Source organism: Pelobates fuscus, chromosome 13, assembly GCF_036172605.1.
Source record: "Pelobates fuscus isolate aPelFus1 chromosome 13, aPelFus1.pri, whole genome shotgun sequence".
NCBI classification, from domain to species: domain Eukaryota; kingdom Metazoa; phylum Chordata; class Amphibia; order Anura; family Pelobatidae; genus Pelobates; species Pelobates fuscus.
Window position 1 is genome coordinate 96103701 of NC_086329.1, and position 21127 is coordinate 96124827.

Below are 21127 nucleotides of genomic sequence, written 5' to 3' on the forward strand. Positions count from 1 at the left end.
AAGATGAAATCCTTGTTCATTTAATCTATCTTAAAGGGATTCTCCAGTGCCAGAAAAAAACAAACCCGTTCCCCTGGCACTAGAGAATCCTAGAGTGTTCCCCTCGCTCCCGGGATGGGGGATCCCATGTCGCTGAAACCCCTTCAGCTACTTACCTGAATCCAGCGCCAATGGAAAATATGACGCTGGAGGTCCGTGAGGACGTCCAGCGTCGAATAACTGACCAAAAATCTGTTACGAATCAGGAAGCGCCCCCAGTGGCTGTCTGTTAGACAGCCAAAGAGGGCTGACTTAGAGCTGCAAAGTAAAGAGTTTCTCTGGAACTGCAATGTTTTACATTGCAGCACTAAGTGCAAAAGAGACCCAGCACCCAGACCACTTCAATTAGCTGTGTCCCTTTAATGAGATGTAATTACTTGGGGGAATAAAGCAAATAAAATGTGACATTCAATTGAAATCCCAACAATACACAATTTAGTGGATAAACCGAGCTGTGTTTACAGTTGTTGTGGTGAAATCCTTCCAGCTCACAGTTTATTGAATAACCTAATCACGTCAACCCGCTTTAAAACCGTAGCTGACCATAGCGGACATGCTAGGTGGTTTGAAATTGTAAGTGCACTTAGGTGCACTTGAAAATGGAAGTAAGTTTTCTAATTTTGTGGAATTTATAGCGAAATTTTTTTTTTTCTCTAATTTTTGTTTTCTAATCTGTCATTTTGTTTTAGGCGAGGGCACAGCCTTCCGGACGCCCTTCTAGAGAACAAAGATCACGGCCTAAGCAGGAATCTGACTGCGTCTTGCTATAGTGTGGATCTTACGCCGAGTGATGGCGTTAATTGTGTTTCCTATAAGGAGTGCCCAGAGGACCACTTCAACGCAGATCTGCTTCGACTTGTTCTGCAGCAGATATTATATTGCAGCTCCACTGATCCTGCTATGTTTATATATGTATTTTGATCCTTTTTTTCTAATCACTCAAGGAGCTGTGTTTATTCTCTGTTCTTTATATGACCTGAATTTCCTAGAAACTAGCAGACTTCCTACACTGTAAAATACAGTCTTCTGTTGCTATGCTTAATTATTTTGCAATTTACAATCCTAGTTGCCACGAGGGCACTTTTGTGACAACCTGAAACTTAAAGGACTCTTTATTTTATATTTAAAGCGAAGACCAGTAGCTAGAAAGGGTTACAGCGTTTTCTCAGCCTACCAAGAATATTGCAACACTTGCTGTTGATGTGCAGTAATATTGCCACACACAATAAAGGTGTTTATCTATCAACACTAATAGACATATACTACTTGTGACTGAACGCCACCGGGTATGTGGGTCTGCCACCTCAGACAGGGATCCTTGCTGAGAACAGGACCATTCTATATCTCCCCCAGCTGATCACCGTGCGCAGGCCCATTTGGGAATGCCTCTTCTTACCAGTCAGGTATTAACCCCTCTGCCTCCTGCTCCCAGTCAGGTATTAACCCCTCTGCCTCCTCCTCCCAGTCAGGTATCAACTCCTCTACATCCTTATCGCAGTCAGGTATTAACCCCTCTGCCTCCTTATTGCAGTCAGGTATCGACTCCTCTGCCTCCTTATTGCAGTCAGGTATCGACTCCTCTGCCTCCTTATTGCAGTCAGGTATTAACCCCTATGCCTCCTCCTCCCAGTCCGGTATCGTCTCCTCTGCCTCCTTATCGCAGTCCGGTATCGTCTCCTCTGCATCCTTATCGCAGTCAGGTATTAACCCCTCTGCCTCCTGCTCCCAGTCAGGTATCGACTCCTCTACATCCTTATCGCAGTCAGGTATTAACCCCTCTGCCTCCTCCTCCCAGTCAGGTATTGACCCTCTTCCTCCTCCTCCCAGTCAGGTATTAACCCCTCTGCCTCCTGCTCCCAGTCAGGTATCGACTCCTCTACATCCTTATCGCAGTCAGGTATTAACCCCTCTGCCTCCTCCTCCCAGTCAGGTATTGACCCCTCTTCCTCCTCCTCCCAGGCAGGTATTGACCCCTCTTCCTCCTCCTCCCAGGCAGGTATTGACCCCTCTTCCTTCTCCTCCCAGTCAAGTCTCAACCCTTTTCCTCCTCCTCCCAGTCAGGTATCGACTCCTCTGCCTCCTTATCGCAGTCGGTTATTGACCCCTCTTCCTCCTCTTCGCAGTCAGGTATTGACCCTTCTGCTTGTCCTGTTTCCAACTACTACCTTTGTGGCATTCAGGCCTAGCTCTTTCCTTACATGTCCCTGACCAGGGCAGCTAGCAAGCAGTTCTGACAACTCTGCTAATGGAATTTCCAAACAAACCAGGTAGGATACACAGCTCTTCATTTTTGGACGAGGACTAGCCTTTGGTGACTTGTCCTTTTTAACATATGGTGACAACCATTTACAATACAAAATATTTGTAAACAAGCAACCATAATTCATACATCAAAATATACAATGCAAGTAACCCTTTTAAACACAATAAAAGCAAAAATATATACATGTAACTGCCTATTTGGTTGCTCTAAATTGCATACCAATAATATGTACATTTGACACGTCCATTCAGTCAACAGAGGGGGCGCTGCACAGTTATCAAACTAACAATGTATAGTTTGCAAGTCAAGTGCTAGAGTCACACTGCTATTCTATACATTATTCATATGCCAGTCCTGCTGTATCATATCTATTGGGGCCCAGGATGACCAATGGATTCCAGATGGCAGTCATAACTAGCAGAATCTAATCTAACCAGTAATGTCTCATGTGATTTCCTGACCTCTTTTTCCTTACGGAAGTGAATGAACTGCTGTATTGCTAATTCTTACAAAAAAAAACACAAAGATCACCTTTGCGATCTCAGTTTGTTTTCTAACTTTTTAGCAACAAGTGATAGATAGCTTGTTCCTTTCTATCTTTTTAAATGAATTTAATATGAGCCTTTTCTGATCCTCGTCATTTTGCACTTAGTTTTGGTGAAGCCCCAACCAAAATGACATTATTAGATTTTTAATTTTATTTGTCTGTGCAAAGATTTCGAGGGTTAAATAATGTGTGTTGTGTGTTTTTTTGTTTTTGTTTTTTTTATGTCAACACTCATTAAGAGATCGGTTGCAACCACCATTACTCTCAGCCAGGAAGTTTGGAACTGTAGCGTGACATTGTCTAGTTAATCTATATTCAATACAGCTGTTGTAAACGGTAATGTTGCTACGACCTGGTCTTTTAACACAGAATCTCTATCGAATAACATAGCTTTTACTAAACAAATGAGACCAGAACAGTTCCAAAAAGTGCGGTTCTAGTAACGATTACAGACTAGGAATGGAGAAGTTTATTCATAACGTGCTAACCTTTTTGTGTGTTCTTCTGTTAAACCCTCCGGGCACCCGAGGCAACAGAACAATGGTTGGGCACTGCCACGTAATGCGATTACTTGTCATTTCTAATTGTAAATTAAGGTTTAGAAAACATCCGTGATCTTTCGATGTGTATAACCAGACAATGTGTCCAGTCTATTGTTCATCATGCCCAGGTACTCAAAGGGCCAGTGAATTAATGTAACGGCAAATAATTAACACTCCCTCTAAATCTCCATAGTCCGAAGAAGGGGGAAAAAAAAACATTTCTATATACCTATACACAATAACAAAGTTTGTCTTTTCCCCAAAACTGATTTTTATTTTCTGTATATCACTAGTTGGAACTGTGTTCTGTCTGATTTAGTTGGACTGACGTCTATCACATTATGTTTGCTTAGCTTTATCAATGCATTACATTCCTGTTAAATTCACAAACCACTGGTAAATTTCAATAAAATACAAGAAAAGGGCAACAAGGTCTTATCTTTTGCCGTATGAAGCTTGGTGTTTAGGAACTGGATGAATTAGTTGGCAAAATAAAGGGATCGTTGAGGAACATGTCTATACCTAGTAGTATTTTCTTTTTTTTATTAAAAACGTGTTAAAGTGAGAAGCTTTTTCATTTATTTTGCAGTAGTTCATTTTTGTTTTTTTTTGCTTTTATTTTCCATATCTCAAGTATTTTATTAGATACATTAAGTTGATTTAGTGCAGATATACCTTTGTAAAGCATATGGAAACCAATCTGCACCTAATGTTTTTCAAACTTCAAACAAAATAAAAATGTGCATGCATTTAATTATGCATCTTTTCATTATGGATATACCTAAAAACAACTTGAAAAAGGTGCTGACTTCTTCTGACAGATCCTGTATATTGTTTTTAAAGTAAAATTCTTTTTTTTTTTTTCAGAAGTTCAAAATGTTCATAGCCTTTTTCCAGGACTAACATTTTCTATTAATATTCCCCCATTTTAATTATTTTTGGTTCCATAATGTCTGCAGTGGTTATGGTGCCAGGAGTGTAAAAATGGTGTGCCAGAATGACCGACTGCCCAATAGGGCTATGTATCAGAGATGCCTTTTTGCTTTAGTGCTAATGTAAGGGTTAAAAAAAAAATCAGCTGCCACAGGGCAGAGCTATGTGACTAGTCAGGTCTGGCCTGGGCTTACTGTATGTCTCGTGCAGAATATAGCAAACCATGCGCCCGTGTCTAGATTATTAGGTTTATGTGTATACATTGGGCCATATGTCACCTGCAGCTTTAGGTTGAAATGGTACACCACCCCTCAGTACGGTGTCTTCCTAACATCACTCCTACATTACGGGACACAAGGGACATCAGCCAGGTCCTTCTAAGTGTACCCATGCTCCTGTGACGGCGAACGGGGGGGGAGAATAGCTGTATGTTTAGCTGGTCCGTACAGTGCAAGAAGCACAACTACCCTGAGCGTTTTCAATCGATAAAATAAATATCCGTCTCTGTAACGCTATGTCATGTTTATTTCACCACAAACCACTCTCGTCTGCACTTTCGATGTACGTGACCCGACATCATGCCAGAACGACGCACATTACGAACAAAGAGAACTAAAGCTGACGGCAGTGGATCTGGAAGAAAGATTTTCCCAAAAATGTTCCTGGCCTATAAAAAGAAGACTGGTAGAATTGTCATTTTAAAAAAAGAATTTGAAAAATCTGTTTTTGCCTTCGTAGGACCATCCAAGAACAAGCGCTGGTGTTTCATAGATTATTTATAATGATCTTTTTAGAGAAAATGTATCTTTTTTTTTTTTTTTTTTTAAGTCTGACTGTTATCAGAACAAATGCTGCTCAACCTAACTTGCTGCTGCTGTGATTGCTCTGCGTAAACCTGGAACCGTAGAATCTAACCCAACATGACTGCTCGGTCTGATAAGAAAAACGCGATTTTTTTTTTTTCCCCAAAATATAATCCCAATGTACACCATTAAAAATAAATACAAATTATTTAATGTCATGAACTTTAAAAAAAAAAAAAAAAAATGTGTCCCGTAGATGTCCTTAAACTATAACCAGACTAGACTGTACGGTTCTACCGGAGTCTTCATCAAGGCATGGCCGCTGCTTGTGTTTTACAGCAGATTTTCGTAGGCCTTTGATATCCCGGCTGTTATCAGGATCTGGGGACGTTGCCAGATTAAAGGTTTTTTGTAAACACTGTTACGCAGTAAAGGGTGCCAAAACACAATTTATGTAATCATTCTTTGTTAAAAATCTAGAAGGCATTATTAAACTATGTTTTGGGATAAATGAAACATTCCGAATAAGGCTGCCGTATTGGCAGGGATGGTGCTAGTGTTTTAAAGCACAAAAAAAGGATTAGAAGAGTCCATCTAGCGTTCAAGAGATGGCTTTAATTATATACACACTAACACTCCGAAGCGCTGTACAAAAAGTGAACATGACATGCCATTAATTGCAACTAAAAGTGTTTCACGAAAAAAAGCGGACAGTTAAAAAAAAAAAAAACACACTGCACACAGGATCCACAGTTTTTATTAAACCGGGTTTACAAAAAGCAGAGGGATTCCAGTTGGAGCCTCGTAGCCACATATCTTAAAAGATATAAGAAGTAGAGTTGTACCCAAGGATTCGATTTGTTCGTCTCTAGATTGACAGGCATTTGATTCGCTCATCGCAGCGGACAGAGATTTGGACACAAGTCTGATAGGAAGCCAGGATAGGGATCACTGAAGGGGAGCGTTGAGGAAGACTAAAACAACTGCAATTCACCCTAAAATCAGGATCATTTACTCTTTCACCCCGGGACCCTCAAAATCTCGCTTCCACCTACATAAGAAACTGCCCGTTCGCCCCCAATGAATCTAATTCTTTATCTTTTTATCTGTCATCCTTAAACCTATCTCTCCTTAGTGGATCTCGGAGAATGTTTCCGAATGTGTGTTTATTTTAATCTAAAACTTGCCGTTTAGTGAATATCCCTATAAAGGGTTTATTACGTAGACAGTGATTTAAAAACCAAATGGCAACATTCGGGTTAAAATATCCAAACTGTATAATTATTGTGTTTCTAAATATTTTCCAATACAGGTTTTCGTTGGGCCTGGATTTTGCAGTTTGCAGTCTCTATTCTCTACAATTCACTGTTCGGAGGTTTATTCGCTAAACGGTGAATGTTGCCGAAATGTAAGTGGGATTATAAAAGCCGACTCTGCTTCAGTCACAGCCATGGCTATTTGTGCCTGGATTTTGCGATTCGGTTTTCGCTCTTTCGTTGCATGAACCTTTAACGTATACAGCCTTGCAGGTCCCGTCACATGACATATACAACAATAAACACTCAGACTTGACGTTCCTCTGAAAGCCACGCACATAGCACACGGTCCCTAAGGCTCCAGCAGCTGATATTGTCAGACGGTCCCTGGGCATACAATATGAGGTCAAAGTATTAAAGGGGCTGGCTGTCTGCTCTGTGCACTCTGTGTCTCAGGTTAGTTGATTGCAGCATGTTTTTTTGGTGTTTTTTGTTTTTTTTGTAGAAAATCTGGTTGATTACAATAACTAATATAGGGATTTCTACACTTTGTATAATGCTTAATCCCTGTTTATATAATGCTTAATCCCTCATATATCTTACTTTACCAATGAGGGATCTCCTGGTAGACCAGTAATTATTAGGCAATGTCTGCAGCCAGGTGTTTCTGAACTACATTTCCCATGATGCTTAGCCAGTCTTAAAGGCCCACACTTTCTACTTGCCACTACACGCAGGCAAGAGGGCCAATAGCCGTATTAACCCTTAATATACCAGCAGCGACACCGCATGGTTAAAAAAAACCTGTATTTCTAAGTAGTGGAGCTGCTGTATACACCAAAATCTTTACAAAATGCACGGTTACCTAATGTCTTGTGAATCCCCCTGATAATATAACCCCATGTGTTATTCCTCTACCCCCCCCCCCCCCCCCTTAAATTCTATTCTATAACATTTAACTGCCCGCTACTAATCTAAGCTAAACTAGTAGTGAAATATGGGACAGGGCATGATCTCATCATTCAGAGATTTAGAGTATACTGGCAAATTATAAAAATGATGTATTTAGTAATTAGCCAAATGTGATGATTTTACAATGTGAAGCTAGCTGGGATATTCCCTGTGTGAACTTGCCGTGAATTCAGAGTGAATTCTAAATTTTAGTCTAAAATTATAAACTGGTATTCCAACGATTTTAGTGGGACAGTCCAGATTTTCTGACTCTTTCCCGTCGTCCTGCACTATTTCCCTGGTGTCCCTAACAACCATAGTGTGAGCACATCATTAGACACAATTGCTCTATGTTTAGGACACTAGGACCCTGCAGAAAGCACTGGTACGATGCTCCCCGCAGGGGCTGGCCTTAGATGATTGGCAGGTTGCCTGGCGTGAATGCAACTGCCAATAATTTGGGTGGACCCACCACCTTTCTGGGCAGGTCCGCCCTTTGGGTGGAGCCAGTAATATAATCAGGTCACTGGTCCACCCCCTTCTCGTGACGCCAGAGTTGGGAGGTTTGTATAAATGTCAACACACACATTATGTGTAATATATATTTAACAGACAATAACATAAATAATTATTTAACAAGTCTGAGGGTAACAGCCATTTCTTTTACTAATAAAGGTTTTTGTTAGGTTGCATATATAAACCGTGTAGTGTATTCGACTCGTTTTCATTTAGTTAAGCTTGGCTTCAGTCTTCTGGAATATACTAATAAATAATTTTTTTATAATTGAGTAACAGGATTGTACAAACGATACACAGTAATCCCTTGTTGATCCAATAGGGAAATACGGTTTCCATTTTGAAATCAAGAAGGAATATTTGCTATATTGTTGCACATGGGGAATTTACTTGATATTACGAAATATAGTTTTTTGTTTTGCCTTTGTTTGGATCAACAGCAGAACGATGTGTGCAACACTGAACTTGATAGACTTGAGTCCTTTTTCAACCTCAGTTACTTTGTAAATAAGCGTAGAATTCACTAGTCGGGGGCTATTTTTGGGCATTGAGTTGTGATTTCAATACCCCTATGGGGTGTCTTGTTGCACTGCTTCCCTTAAAAATAGCTCGCTATATTTGTATTGTAATTTACAGGCTGAGTAGAAGAGGTGTATTATGGGTAAATTGTGCATAATTGTGTCCTTTTAAACCGCAAGTCTGGCCAAAGAGACCAGATCGCAGTGAACCTCTCCGTGTCCAGGTGTCCGACTTATCCTCTCCGAGTTCTGCCTGATCCAGAACGACTGAGTGAGTTCTCTGTTTAAATCCACTGATATTCTTTATTCTTATATAGAGCTCCTATCCAGGGTGTTTGCCTATATTAGCAATTCATTCTTCACTAACGCCTAATTACTAATGTTTTATCAGAGGGTTGAGAGTACAGTGGATTGAATTTTATACACGGGATTTGTTCAAATCTTTTAGTGATGCAAAAAGTAAATACCTGCCAACAGTCCTTGATATTCAGCGATAGTCCCTATTTTTTTAACATTTGTTGGAGTTTTAAATAGATAAATAAATTGAAGAATCTCAGGCACTCACTGCGATTGTTTCTAGGCAGATTTATTGCAACGTTTCGACCTGTTAAGGTCTTTATCAAGCTTTTTTTTTTTCTTCTATGAAATCGATATATACACACCGGTATGAGAACACCACCATTTTATATGAGCTCTTCCCAGCACTTTTAACAGAGCTCATTTGTGTAGATTTATTTATAACAATTGTAAAATATGCCTATTGTGTAATGGCAAAAATGTTATGAATACAATGTAATTTTTTTAAATTTTTTTTAGCTCTATTTATTTAGTGCTAGCTTAGAACTTACAGCTACCTGACACAATTAGAAATTGGAAGTTCCTTGATTAATCAGAACTTTGAAATTTAAAGGAATACTCCAAGCACCATAACCACTACATACTGTAGTGGTTATGGTGCCAGGAGTGCCCTGACACACTCCCAGTGTAAGTATAACCATTTAGGAGATAATACATCTGCTTGGTAGAAAAAGCTCTGATTTTAAGCAAGAAAAACTGGAATGGCTTAACTCTTAAGAAGGTTTAAACGCGGTTTTCATGGTAGGCTAGAAATTCTGTAGGACCCACACGTTTTTAAAGAATCTACTGAAAATGTCGCAATGCTGGCTTGTTTCATCCGCAATAGATATGTCGGGACTTCATAATTCTCTGTGATTCTGTAATAAAGAGGATATATGTATAATTATATATATTTCTTTTTTTTGAACCTGTTAAAGAAACACTTTAGGCTCCCAGACCACATCATCCCTCTGAAGGAACAGCAATGTTTCCATTGTATGAGTAACCTGTGTCTATTGGCCGTTATACTGCCATACAGCCACTAGAGGCACGTCCGCTGAAATAGTGGAGTAAAGCTTCTCTATTTCAATCAAATGGTCCCATGTGCATTAGCCTACCAGTGCTTTCCTATTGGATCAATCTCGATGATCTCAGACAAGAAGGCGGAACGGCGTGCCGGAGACCAACGCTGCGAGGTAGAAAAGGTAAGTAAAGGCAACTTTTTAACCCTGGCAGTCAGGGTCTGGTCACCTAAATGGTCACTAGGGCACTATAGCGTTGGGCATATCATTTTTTATTTCTATCACTGTTGTGTTCCTTTAAGTGCTGGGTCTTCATTTTCTTATATTGTTGATATTTCCACTTGTGATTATTTCAGTGGTTTATCTTGTTCTCTGTGCAGTGGGATTGCACTCAAGTGTGTAGCAGACATCAAATTTTAAGCTACAAAGTGCTTTTTTATTGCCCAATTTAAGAGCAACATTTGTGTTTCAAAGTTAGCGCTCCAAAAATTGTTAATTGTTCATTTTATAAAAAAATATTTACTATTAGCGAGATTTTAAATTAGCCACCTTAGAAACGTTTTATTCTTTAACTGTTTGTATGCTACATAGTATATTTCTCTGACAGTAAAAGAGACCACATGGTACGTCTGAAATAGCACTGCTCGGTCTCCTTGGTCATCTGACATTCTTTTTCAGCAGACTGACGTGTAGGATGCCCCCTACACCTCCCCACAACTTCTCCTGGGTGGAACCTGGGCTGTTGGCTGGCATGGCTATGCCACGACTCCCTGCCCACTACGAGTATTTGTACCAGAATGGTATACGGCACCTGATAACACTGACAGAGCACAAACCGCCGTATCATGACACTTGTCCTGGAATCACTCTGCATCGTATTCGCATCGTGGACTTCTGCCCACCAAGTTTGGACCAGATCAAGAGCTTCCTCAAAATCGTAGAAGATGCTAACACCGAGAAAGAGGTACCGTGGCAATCTAGGCCTAACTGTTTTGGCTCACATACCAGTCATGCATGTACCTTGGATTACACTTGTATCAGGCCATGTAATCAATGCACTTGTGAAATGTGTTTGAACAAAAATCACTTGTTTTTGTAACATATTAAACACTTTCAATAAAAGAAAACAAAGGGCTAAGTTAAAGGGACACTGTAGGCAGCCGACCACTTCAGCTTATTGAGGTGGTCTGGGTGCATTGTCCCATGTCCCTTAACCCAACAGTGGTAACTATTGCAGTTTCTGAGAAACAGCAATAATTACCTGAGGGTAAACTCAGCCACTAGAGGGACTTCCGGAATCCAAACAGACCTTTGGTCCGTTATCTGACGCTGGACGTCCTCACGCTCTGTATGAGGACCTCCAGCGTCAGATTTTTCCCCATAGGAAAGCATTAAATAATTCCTATAGGGAAATCGTAATGCGAGCGCGGCCATTGCCGCGCATGTGCATTAGGTCTCCCCTGCCACCTGACTTCGGCGGGGGAGGAGCGTAGACGGAACTTACCCAGCGCCGAGGTACATCGGCGCTGGCTTCAGGTAAGTGGGGCCACGTGGGGGGGGGGGGGGGGGGGGAAGGGGTGCACTGTAGGATTCTACAGTGCCAGGAAAACAAGTTGTAGAACGAGAGTAAAAAAAAAAAATTACAAATCGGGGGTCCCGTCGCAACACTTGAATGCAATCAAAACCCTCCTGACCCGATATCAATTGATAGACTGCTGGAGGGCCTACCACCCTGACGAGAGGGATTACACATATTTCTCACAGGTCCACAACACCTACACCAGATTAGACTACATCTTCACCTCTCACTATAATCTACCGACCACGAGCGCGGCGGAACACGGGGTGCCGACGTGGTCGGATCACGCGCCGGTGACCCTGACACTCTCCTCACCCATGTTCAGGCCCCGTCACAACAAATGGCGACTTAATGACTACCTACTGACCAGACCCGACTTTACGTCCGAAATCTCAGGCACACTTAAGGAATACTTTGAGACGAACACCACAGACCACACCTCACCTACCATCAGATGGGAGGCACACAAAAGTGTGATACGCGGCCACTTCATCCGCCAGGGGTCCACTCTCAAAAAACAGACCAATAGTCGCATGGCAGACCTAGTAGCAGAAATACACAAGGTGGAAACACTCAATAAAACCGCACAACTACCGACACACCAGGCGACACTACTGCAACTCAGACGCGACCTGACGGGCCTCCTACACAGACAACACCACAGGGATGCACTTAGACACAAGGCCTTCTTCCTGCTCCACGGCAACAAAAGTGGAAAGCTACTGGCCAGAATGCTAGCCAAAAGGCGACAGGGGACATATATAGACAGGATGAGAGACTCTAAGGGCACCTTACACCAACTGCCTTCCAAGATCCTTGATATAACACGGGATTACTACGCGAACCTCTATGCCCTTCCCAGACCCCACCAACACAAACACGGGGAAGAACTACATGCGAAAATACAGGACTACTTGTCAGAACACTCCCTCCCGTCCTTGACACCGGAAATCGCGGACAGGCTAGACGAACCGATCTCCGTAGAAGAGCTGGCCCGCATCATTAAAATGATGAAACAAGGCAAAAGTCCCGGCCCAGACGGGCTGCCTCTCAAATACTACACTACGTTCGCAGACCTACTATACTCACCCCTTCTAGAGGCCTTAAACGCACTCCGGGAGGGCCACCACCTACCGAAACAGTCGCTAACAGCACACATCGCGCTCATCCCCAAGGAAGACAAGGATAGGGAACATTGCGGGAACTACAGGCCCATCTCACTGATTAACTGCGATGTCAAACTGCTGGCTAAAATACTAGCCACAAGACTCCAGACACACATCCCCACCCTCATACACCCAGACCAGGTAGGCTTTGCAGGGGACGCGAAGCAAGGGATAACACGATCAGGGCGCTAACACTCATGCATAGACGACATGGCGGGACCGAGGGCCTTCTGCTGCTGTCGACAGACGCAGAGAAGGCCTTCGACAGAGTCGACTGGCAATATATGTTCCACACACTGACACACATTGGACTGGGGCCGCATTTCCGGGGGTGGGTCGAGGCGTTGTACGACGGGCCCACCGCACATGTCATAGTGAACGGAGCCCTGACGAGCGCCTTCCCCATCACCAACGGTACGCGGCAGGGATGCCCCCTATCCCCCCTGCTCTTCGTGCTGACGCTCGAACCCTTCCTGACGCACATAAGACACAATGAGGCAATCAGGGGAATAGGGTCTGGAGACACGCAACATAAAATCGCGGCGTATGCCGACGACCTCCTTTTTTTCGTCTCCAACCCGGAGGTCTCACTCCCGAATATCCTGAAGGCCTTTGAGACCTTTAGGGAGATTGCTAACCTCAAGATCAACTACACGAAATCTTACATCCTGAACATGAACCTATCGGAACATAGAGCCTCCCCTCTAAGACAGAGCCATACCTTCCAATGGGCACAACACCGCATACAGTACCTGGGCACCTGGTTAACAAGGAAGGATACTGACCTATTCAAACACAACTTCACACCCCTACTGGACAGATTCCGGAAAGACCTTTCTGAATGGGCATACCCGCACATCTCATGGCTGGGTAGGGTTCAAGTTATAAAGATGAACCTTCTACCGCGCCTGCTATATCTAATGCAAGCCATACCGGTCACCATCCCCAGCTCATTCTTCCGAACCCTGAGACAAGACATCGGGAAATACATATGGGACCGCAAACGGCCAAGGGTCAAACTAACTACACTGACATTGCCAAAAGACAGGGGGGGCTTAGCCATACCGGACTTCGCCCTGTACTATGACGCATGCCATCTCCAACGAGTCATGGAGTGGACAAAAGAGAGTGTTCACAAGCGATGGAAGGAGGCGGAGGAGGCGGACATGGGGACACCACTGTCCACGGTCCCGTGGACAGGGAGAGGGGGTTATGGAGGACTGGGCACGCCATACACGACCGCAACACTGAGGGTGTGGGAGAGAGTAGCGAAGAGAAGCGGACTGGCCCCGTTCCCGTCTCCCCTGCTCCCACTCACACACAACAACAGCTTCCCCCCGGGGCTTGACCCCAACGCGTTCAGGGACCTACTCAGACATAAAATCCCAAGACTACACCACCTCCTGGCGGGGACGGAATGCAAGACACTCCCGACCTTACTGGGAGAGACCGCCCCCACCCTCTTACATCACCTTAAACACAGACAGCTTCGGAGTTTTGTGCACACCCTCCCTGAGGGCATAGCAAGGAAACGCGACCCCACCACATTTGAGAGGCTATGTATGGAGCCAGACCCGCAACCTCACGGAATCTCACACATTTACGCCATGTTACAAAGGGAAACACCCGGGGAGACTCCTAAATTCATGGGGAAATGGGAACGAACATTAGGGAAGACTTTCACGGAGGAAGACTGGGAACAGATGTGCTACTTGACACACCACTGTTCAGTCTTCAGCAAAACCCAAGAGACAGCGTTTAAGCTGCTCACGAACTGGTACCGTACCCCAACGGTACTGCATGCCATGGACCCTGAACATACAGACCTCTGTTGGAGGTGCAATAGGGAGACCGGCACTACACTCCACCTCTGGTGGGATTGTGAACTGGTGCAGCCCTTCTGGCGGGGCATACACAACATCCTGAAAACCTTCACCGACATACCACCCCCCTTCCTTCCAGAACACATGCTCCTTCACCACACACAGACCCCGAGAACACGCTACAAACACTCACTGACCATCAGGATTCTAAATACTGCCAAGCAGGTAATACCCCAATTCTGGAAACGGCAAATGACACCCCCGCTAACATCCTGGTTCTCTCAAATGGAGGAGCTTAGGGTGACAGAGGAACTCATTATGACTGCATCAAACACAACGACCAGGTATATGGAAATATGGACCCAATGGATACTGACCACCACAAGGGCAGACTTTGCGACCAGACTTCAACACGACCCATAACAACACACCGAGGAGACGAACAGACCGGACAACCACAGGACAGACCTAGACAGAAGGGACTTGGAAGCAGACACACCCCTCCCCTACCCTCCCTGACAAGCCATCCCCGATTCCCCCCTACCCTCAGACACACACACACTGATTATTAACATGGCTCACAGCCGGAGCGCCAACAGAGCGGACATGAACAGCTCATACGACGACACTCACTTCCCTAAGGGGTGACCACAGTAACTGCACCTCCACAAAACAGACCCTTGACAACGGGGGCTGGACGTCCTGCAGAGCCACACTGCGACCGACTGCACACTCTGACACGACACCGGATCACCTCACAGGAGGGATACCTGACCGACACCCCGCAGCCATACGAACGGACACGGTACACGAGAACACAACCGGCGCATGGGAGCGGGCGCAGCAGGGGAGGCCGGTATACATAGGATGCAATACAAACCTAGAGTGCCCTGACCAGAGCCGCCGCCACTCGGGCTGCGTTCGTTCCCCTGGGCTGAGGCTGAACTGTGCAGGTGGAGAAATTATACGCATATTATGCAGGGACCCATATATCTACCCCGTCTACATGTCCAGAAAATGCTTCTAGAAATGCTAGGCTGTGACCTGCGAGTCATCATTACCTGACTGCTCATACATTTCCTATAAAGCCGTGACGTGACCTGCGTGTCACCTATACCTACTTGCTCGAATATTGCTAACACAAGTGCCAGACGGAGACCTGCGTGTCACCACCAGCGGCATGTCTATACCATACTATGTATACTGGTACAATTTGATATTGAAAATACTAAATAAAAACATATTTACAAAAAAAAAAAAAAATTACCATAAATATACTCCAGTTGTGGAAAAACTCTACCACCCAGCTCCTCCATGTGTCTCATCCCCACCTCCAATTCTCCATTTGTCTCATCCCCCCCCCCCACTCCTCTATGTGTCTCACCTTCCCCCTAGCCCCTCTACGTGTCTCATTCTCCCCCCAGCCCCTCCATATGTCTCATTCTCCTTCCCCTAGCCCCTCCTTGTGTCTCATTCTCCTTCCCCTAGCCCCTCCTTGTGTCTCATTCTCCTTCCCCTAGCCCCTCCTTGTGTCTCATTCTCCTTCCCCTAGCCCCTCCTTGTGTCTCATTCTCCTCCCCCCAGCCCCTCCACGTGTCTCATTCTCCTCCCCCCAGTACCACCATGTGTCTCATTCTACCCTCCAGCCTCTCCATGTGTCTCATCCACATATCTTTTCTTGCATTCAGACTTTACACACATAAAAAAATACCCTAAAAACCAAAGTTAACTCCAAACCAAAGAACAAAACAAACACGACTATGGAACTTTTAGGATAAAGCTGTCTGACTACAATATGTTTGAAATACACAATGAAATGTCAATCACTTCTTTTCTTTTCCAGGGAGTCGCTGTCCATTGCATGCATGGGTTCGGAAGGACTGGCACCATGCTGGCGTGTTATCTGGTTAAAACTAGGAAGATTACTGGGGTCGATGCCATCAATGAGATTAGGAAGATCCGGCGAGGGTCCATAGAAACAACAGAACAGGAGAAATCCATTATACAGTTCCACCACTACATAAAATGATGGGGGGGGCGGGATTAACGAGGACTAGACAATGTCCCAGCTTCACAGGACTGAGTTAATCTGGACTTTCCACCAGCCGTTTGTTGTATTTTCATAAAACCATTATTTTCGTGAACTGAAGTAAAATGATTTTCGGGGCCAAAAATGAAATTTGGATGGTCATTGACTCTATTGGGTTTCCATAACTTCAAACATAATTTACTGTCTTGAGAAGATGTTTTGTGGTTGTTTTTCATCTTCTTCGGGATCACTTCAGTATAAAAACCAAATTGGAATGGAGGCCTATAAATACTCCAGGGTTCATATGGCACTTGACTTCATTGGTGAGTGTGTGTGAGAGAATTTATGTGTGAGTGTGTAAGTATCAGTGAGTGTATGTCAAATCAGTGAGTGTGTGTGTGTTTGTCAGTGAATGTGTGTGCGCAGGGCTGGTGCAAGGACTTTTAGCTACTCAGCCGAAGATGCATTTTGCCGCCCCCCCACCCCCTGAAAAAAATGCATCTTCATCTGTGTGTCTTGTTGTAACCCCCCCCCCCTTGACTTTCTTACCCCTAATGTGCTTTAGTGTATTTTATTCCCCCTTTGTATATATCTTACTTCCCACCACCCCCTTTGTGTGTCTCTTCCCTCCAGCCCCTTTCTGTGTCTCTTTCTTACCCCAGCCCCTTTCTGGGTCTCTTTCTTAGCCCAGCTCCTTTCTGGGTCTCTTTCTTACCCCAGCCCCTTTCTGGGTCTCTTTCTTACCCCAGCCCCTTTCTGGGTCTCTTTCTTACCCCAGCCCCTTTCTGGGTCTCTTTCTTACCCCAGCCCCTTTCTGGGTCTCTTTCTTACCCCAGCCCCTTTCTGGGTCTCTTTCTTACCCCCAGCTCCTTTCTGGGTCTCTTTCTTACCCCCAGCTCCTTTCTGGGTCTCTTTCTTACCCCCAGCTCCTTTCTGGGTCTCTTTCTTACCCCAGACCCTTTCTGGGTCTCTTTCTTACCCCAGACCCTTTCTGGGTCTCTTTCTTACCCCAGCTCCTTTCTGGGTCTCTTTCTTACCCCAGCTCCTTTCTGGGCCTCTTTCTTACCCCAGCTCCTTTCTGGGTCTCTTTCTTACCCCCAGCTCCTTTCTGGGTCTCTTTCTTACCCCCAGCTCCTTTCTGGGTCTCTTTCTTACCCCAGACCCTTTCTGGGTCTCTTTCTTACCCCAGCTCCTTTCTGGGCCTCTTTCTTACCCCAGCTCCTTTCTGGGCCTCTTTCTTACCCCAGCTCCTTTCTGGGCCTCTTTCTTACCCCAGCTCCTTTCTGGGTCTCTTTCTTACCCCCAGCTCCTTTCTGGGTCTCTTTCTTACCCCAGCCCCTTTACGGGTCTCTTTCTTACCCAGCCCCTTTCTGAGTCTCTTTCTTACCCCAGCCCCTTTCTGGGTCTCCTTCTCCACCACAGTCCTTCTGTGTGGCTCTTTTCCCCCTCAGTCTGTTTGTGTGTCCCTCCCCTCCAGATACCTTTGTGTGTATTTTCTTCCAAGCCACAGGCACACGAACATAAAAGGCACACAATCAAAGTCATACATGTACACTGTCATACAAACACAGACATAATCATACAGAGACATATAGACACATAGACATACAGACACACTCACACAGAGAAATACAGGCAGAGACATACATGCATACAGAGGCATACCATTATACAGACACATACATAAAGGCACCAACTGTGAATACACACACACAGACTGCTTAATCCACACGCACACAGACTGCTGAATACACATGTATTGCGTAATACGCACACAGAATGCTAAATACATATGCAGACTGCTGGATACACACACACACAAACTGCTGAATTGACACAGACTGCTGAATGTATACACAGACTGTTGAATACGCACACACGCAGACTACTGCATACACATACAGACTGCAGTGTCTGTGTGATGGATGTTGTGTGGAGTGTGAGTAGTGCAGTGTGTGTGTGAGGTGTGCATAGGGATAAGGGAGCACATGGATCTTTTATATTAGTTCATGTCCCCGCCACTCTTTTTTAACCTTTTGCAAGGGAGGGTTGGACACTGCATGGCCTGGTGGTCTGGTGGAGAGTGGTGCCTTTCCTTCTTCCCAGAGATGAATGCTGTTTCGGGTTGTTGCCATGGTAACGCACAGTGACACTCCGACCTGCCTGCATAGGCGTGCGCAGCCTATTGCATTAGGGTGTGCACCCTAAAGCACAAACACACACCGCGTGTATATGTATGTGTGTGTGTGTGTGTATATATATATATATATATATATATATATACACACACATACATACACTGCTGTGTGTGTGTGTGCTGCGTGAGGGTGGTTTGAGGGTGTTGTGTGTACAAGGGTGCTGTGTGTGTGTAAGGGTGCTGTGTGTGGGGGTGCTGTTTGTGGGCTGTGCGTGTGTAAGAGTGTTTGTGTGTGTGTGTGTTTGTTAGGCTCCTGTTAGTGTGCTGTGTGTGTGTGAGAGTGCTGTTTCTGTGCTGTGTGTTTGAGGGTGCTGTATGTGTGTGGGTGCTGTGCTGTGTGTGTGTGGTATGTGTGTGCTGTATGTGTGGGTACAGTATGTGTGTGCGGGTTCTGTATGTGTGAAGGTGCTGTATGTGTGTGCTGTATGTGTGTGAGGGTGCTGTGTGTGTGTGTGTGCGCTGTATGTGTGTGTGCGCTGTATGTGTGAATTGGCTGTGTGTGTGTGTTGTGTGGTGTGTGTGTGTGGTGCTGTATGTGTGTGTGTGGGTGCTGTATGTGTAAAGGTGCTGTATGTGCGTGAGGGTGCTGTATGTGCGTGAGGGTGCTGTATGTGTGTGAGGGTGCTGTGTGTGTGGGTGCTGTGTGTGTGTGTGGGTGCTGTATGTGTGTGGGTGCTGTATGTGTGTGTGTGTGTGTGGGTGCTGTATGTGTGTGGGTGCTGTATGTGTGCTGTGTGTGTGTGTGGGTTCTGTGTGTATGCGCTGTATGTGTGTGGGTGATTATGGGGGGTGGAGGAGTGGGTACATTACTTAATATCCCCCCTCCCTTCTTAACTTATGTAGGGAGGGTGGATTCTTGTTCCTGCTGCTTTCCGTGGTGGTCCAGTGGAGAGTGAACTCTAGCCCCTGTGGGGATAGAGTTCACTCTCGCGAGATCTGAGCGTTGCCGCGGCAACGCTCAGATCTTGCGAGAGGAACCCGGCGGAGCTGCTGTTGAGCCCCCCTGGGTCCTCTCCTGCCTCCCTCCTCTCCCTGCCGGTCTCACTCCATAGGCGTGCCGCGGGGATTAGGGTGTGCCCAGGCACACCCGGTACACCCCGTGTGCACGCCTATGCCTGCATGCCTGCCAGAGGAACAATCTGCCTCACAAGTCCTTCCCTCCCTCTCCCCTAACGAAGTGCCGTTGGACCGGTGAGGAGAATTTGATCTCCCTACTGGCCCAAGACGTCACAGAGTAAGATCAGCTCTGCATGGGCCGGCAAGGTAGATTAAAGGATCTCCCCTCTCGGCCTTGGTGCCTTGTCATCAGGGTGGGGCCCTATGCTTGTGGGGCTCATGGGCAACTGCCTAGCTTGCCAATGCAGAAAGACGACCTTGGCCAAGACCGAAATAGTTAAACACTATAGTGTCAGGAATACATGTCAGTGATATAGAAAAGATAGTAGTTGCATGGAATAGCCGTCCAGTAGAGGCAGTAAAGAGCTGTGATATAGTAGTAGATGCATGGAACAGTATTACAGTGGAAGTAGCAAAGGCTAATAGCGGGTAGTAAGTACTTGGAAACCTACCAGTGGAAGCAGGAAAATAACAGAATAATACTAATGATGTGCACATAGTATCCTGAAGAACAAATAAGGAATATGGAGATTTCCTACGGGGTGGAGGAGGTAGACCCAGGCTGGATTTACCATTCCATTCCTCCCAACATTGCAAATGGACAAAGAGGGACTCTTTAAAGGTAGAGGTGTGGGTTTCATGTACAGATTTTATGGTTTTTTTTAACACAATTATGTGTTTTGATTAATTCCTGATAACCCAGACAGTTACCCTGCAGGCAATCTATCAATCATTCTGATCCAAGTCACGTGATTGCGGTGTCATTGCAATCACATGACTGGAATTGGCGAGATTGGCTGTAGAGGGACTGGCTGCGTTGTCAGGCAGTCCCCCCAATCTGATGCGGCTAGCAGGGTAAGTATCCTGTCTGGAGAAGGTCCTATGCGTGCTATGTAGCCCTAACAGCTTTATTATTATTATTATTGGTATTTATATTACGCCAACTAATTCCACAGCGCTTTACAATATTATGAAAGGGGGGGAAATTTACAATAAATGAGACAATTACACAGTGACACAGGAACGATAGGTAATTGAGGGCAATGCTCAAACGAGCATACAGTCTCTAGAGGAGGTGGGGTACAAATACACAACAGGGCAGCAAGGGTGACAGACAGCCACCAAACAAGGTGGAAAAGTAGCAGAGCTGGAGGTGAGAGAGGAGTGTGGCTCTTTAAGAAGGGACAGATATGGATAGGTATAGATAAGTTACTCTGGGAGTCCATTAGCACTTTAAAGCCCTCATAGTCATAGCCTTAGCGTTGGGAAGTATTACTGGGAGTATTATTGCTGCAGAGCTCTGTTATTCACTCAGCCACATTACTGGGAGTATTATTGCTGTGGAGCTCTGTTATTCACTCAGCCACATTACTGGGAGTATTATTGCTGTGGAGCTCTGTTATACACTCAGACACATTAGTGGGAGTATTATTGCTGTGGAGCTCTGTTATACACTCAGACACATTACTGGGAGTATTATTGCTGTGGAGC

General features: G+C 45.0%; 2 protein-coding genes across 9 annotated transcripts in view; both read left to right on the forward strand.

Moving 5' to 3' along the window:
- MINDY1 (MINDY lysine 48 deubiquitinase 1) overlaps positions 1 to 3924 on the forward strand; it is a 29047-nt gene extending 25123 nt beyond the window's left edge. The window contains exons 9-11 of one of the 3 annotated variants that reach the window (XM_063440069.1): positions 729 to 1442; positions 1476 to 1508; positions 1575 to 3924. In XM_063440069.1, the coding sequence (XP_063296139.1) occupies positions 729 to 809 (81 nt within the window). In that variant the 3' untranslated portion in view covers positions 810 to 1442; positions 1476 to 1508; positions 1575 to 3924. Of the gene's footprint in view, positions 1 to 728 lie in introns of all 3 variants that reach the window. The other 2 variants (XM_063440068.1, XM_063440070.1) reach the window with 2 other exon arrangements.
- A 2832-nt stretch (positions 3925 to 6756) lies between these two features.
- DUSP23 (dual specificity phosphatase 23) lies at positions 6757 to 16599 on the forward strand. Of its 6 annotated transcripts, none has more exons than XM_063438910.1 (4): positions 6757 to 6843; positions 8549 to 8650; positions 10420 to 10690; positions 16138 to 16599. In XM_063438910.1, the coding sequence occupies exons 3-4, from the start codon at positions 10421 to 10423 to the stop codon at positions 16321 to 16323; spliced, it is 456 nt and encodes a 151-aa protein (XP_063294980.1). In that variant the 5' UTR covers positions 6757 to 6843; positions 8549 to 8650; position 10420; the 3' UTR covers positions 16324 to 16599. The 6 variants fall into 6 exon arrangements, with proteins under 6 accessions (XP_063294980.1, XP_063294975.1, XP_063294978.1 ...); XM_063438905.1 differs by having other exon boundaries at positions 8549 to 8639; positions 10405 to 10690; XM_063438908.1 differs by having other exon boundaries at positions 8549 to 8639; positions 10408 to 10690.
- The last annotated feature ends 4528 nt before the right edge of the window (positions 16600 to 21127 follow it).

Excerpts from the sequence above, each read along its gene's own strand:
- DUSP23 (XM_063438910.1), top strand. The coding sequence starts at position 10,421 with ATGCCCCCTACACCTCCCCACAACTTCTCCTGGGTGGAACCTGGGCTG. Across the intron at positions 10,691-16,137 it reads ATGCTAACACCGAGAAAGAG|GGAGTCGCTGTCCATTGCAT; the intron begins GTACCGTGGCAA and ends TTTCTTTTCCAG.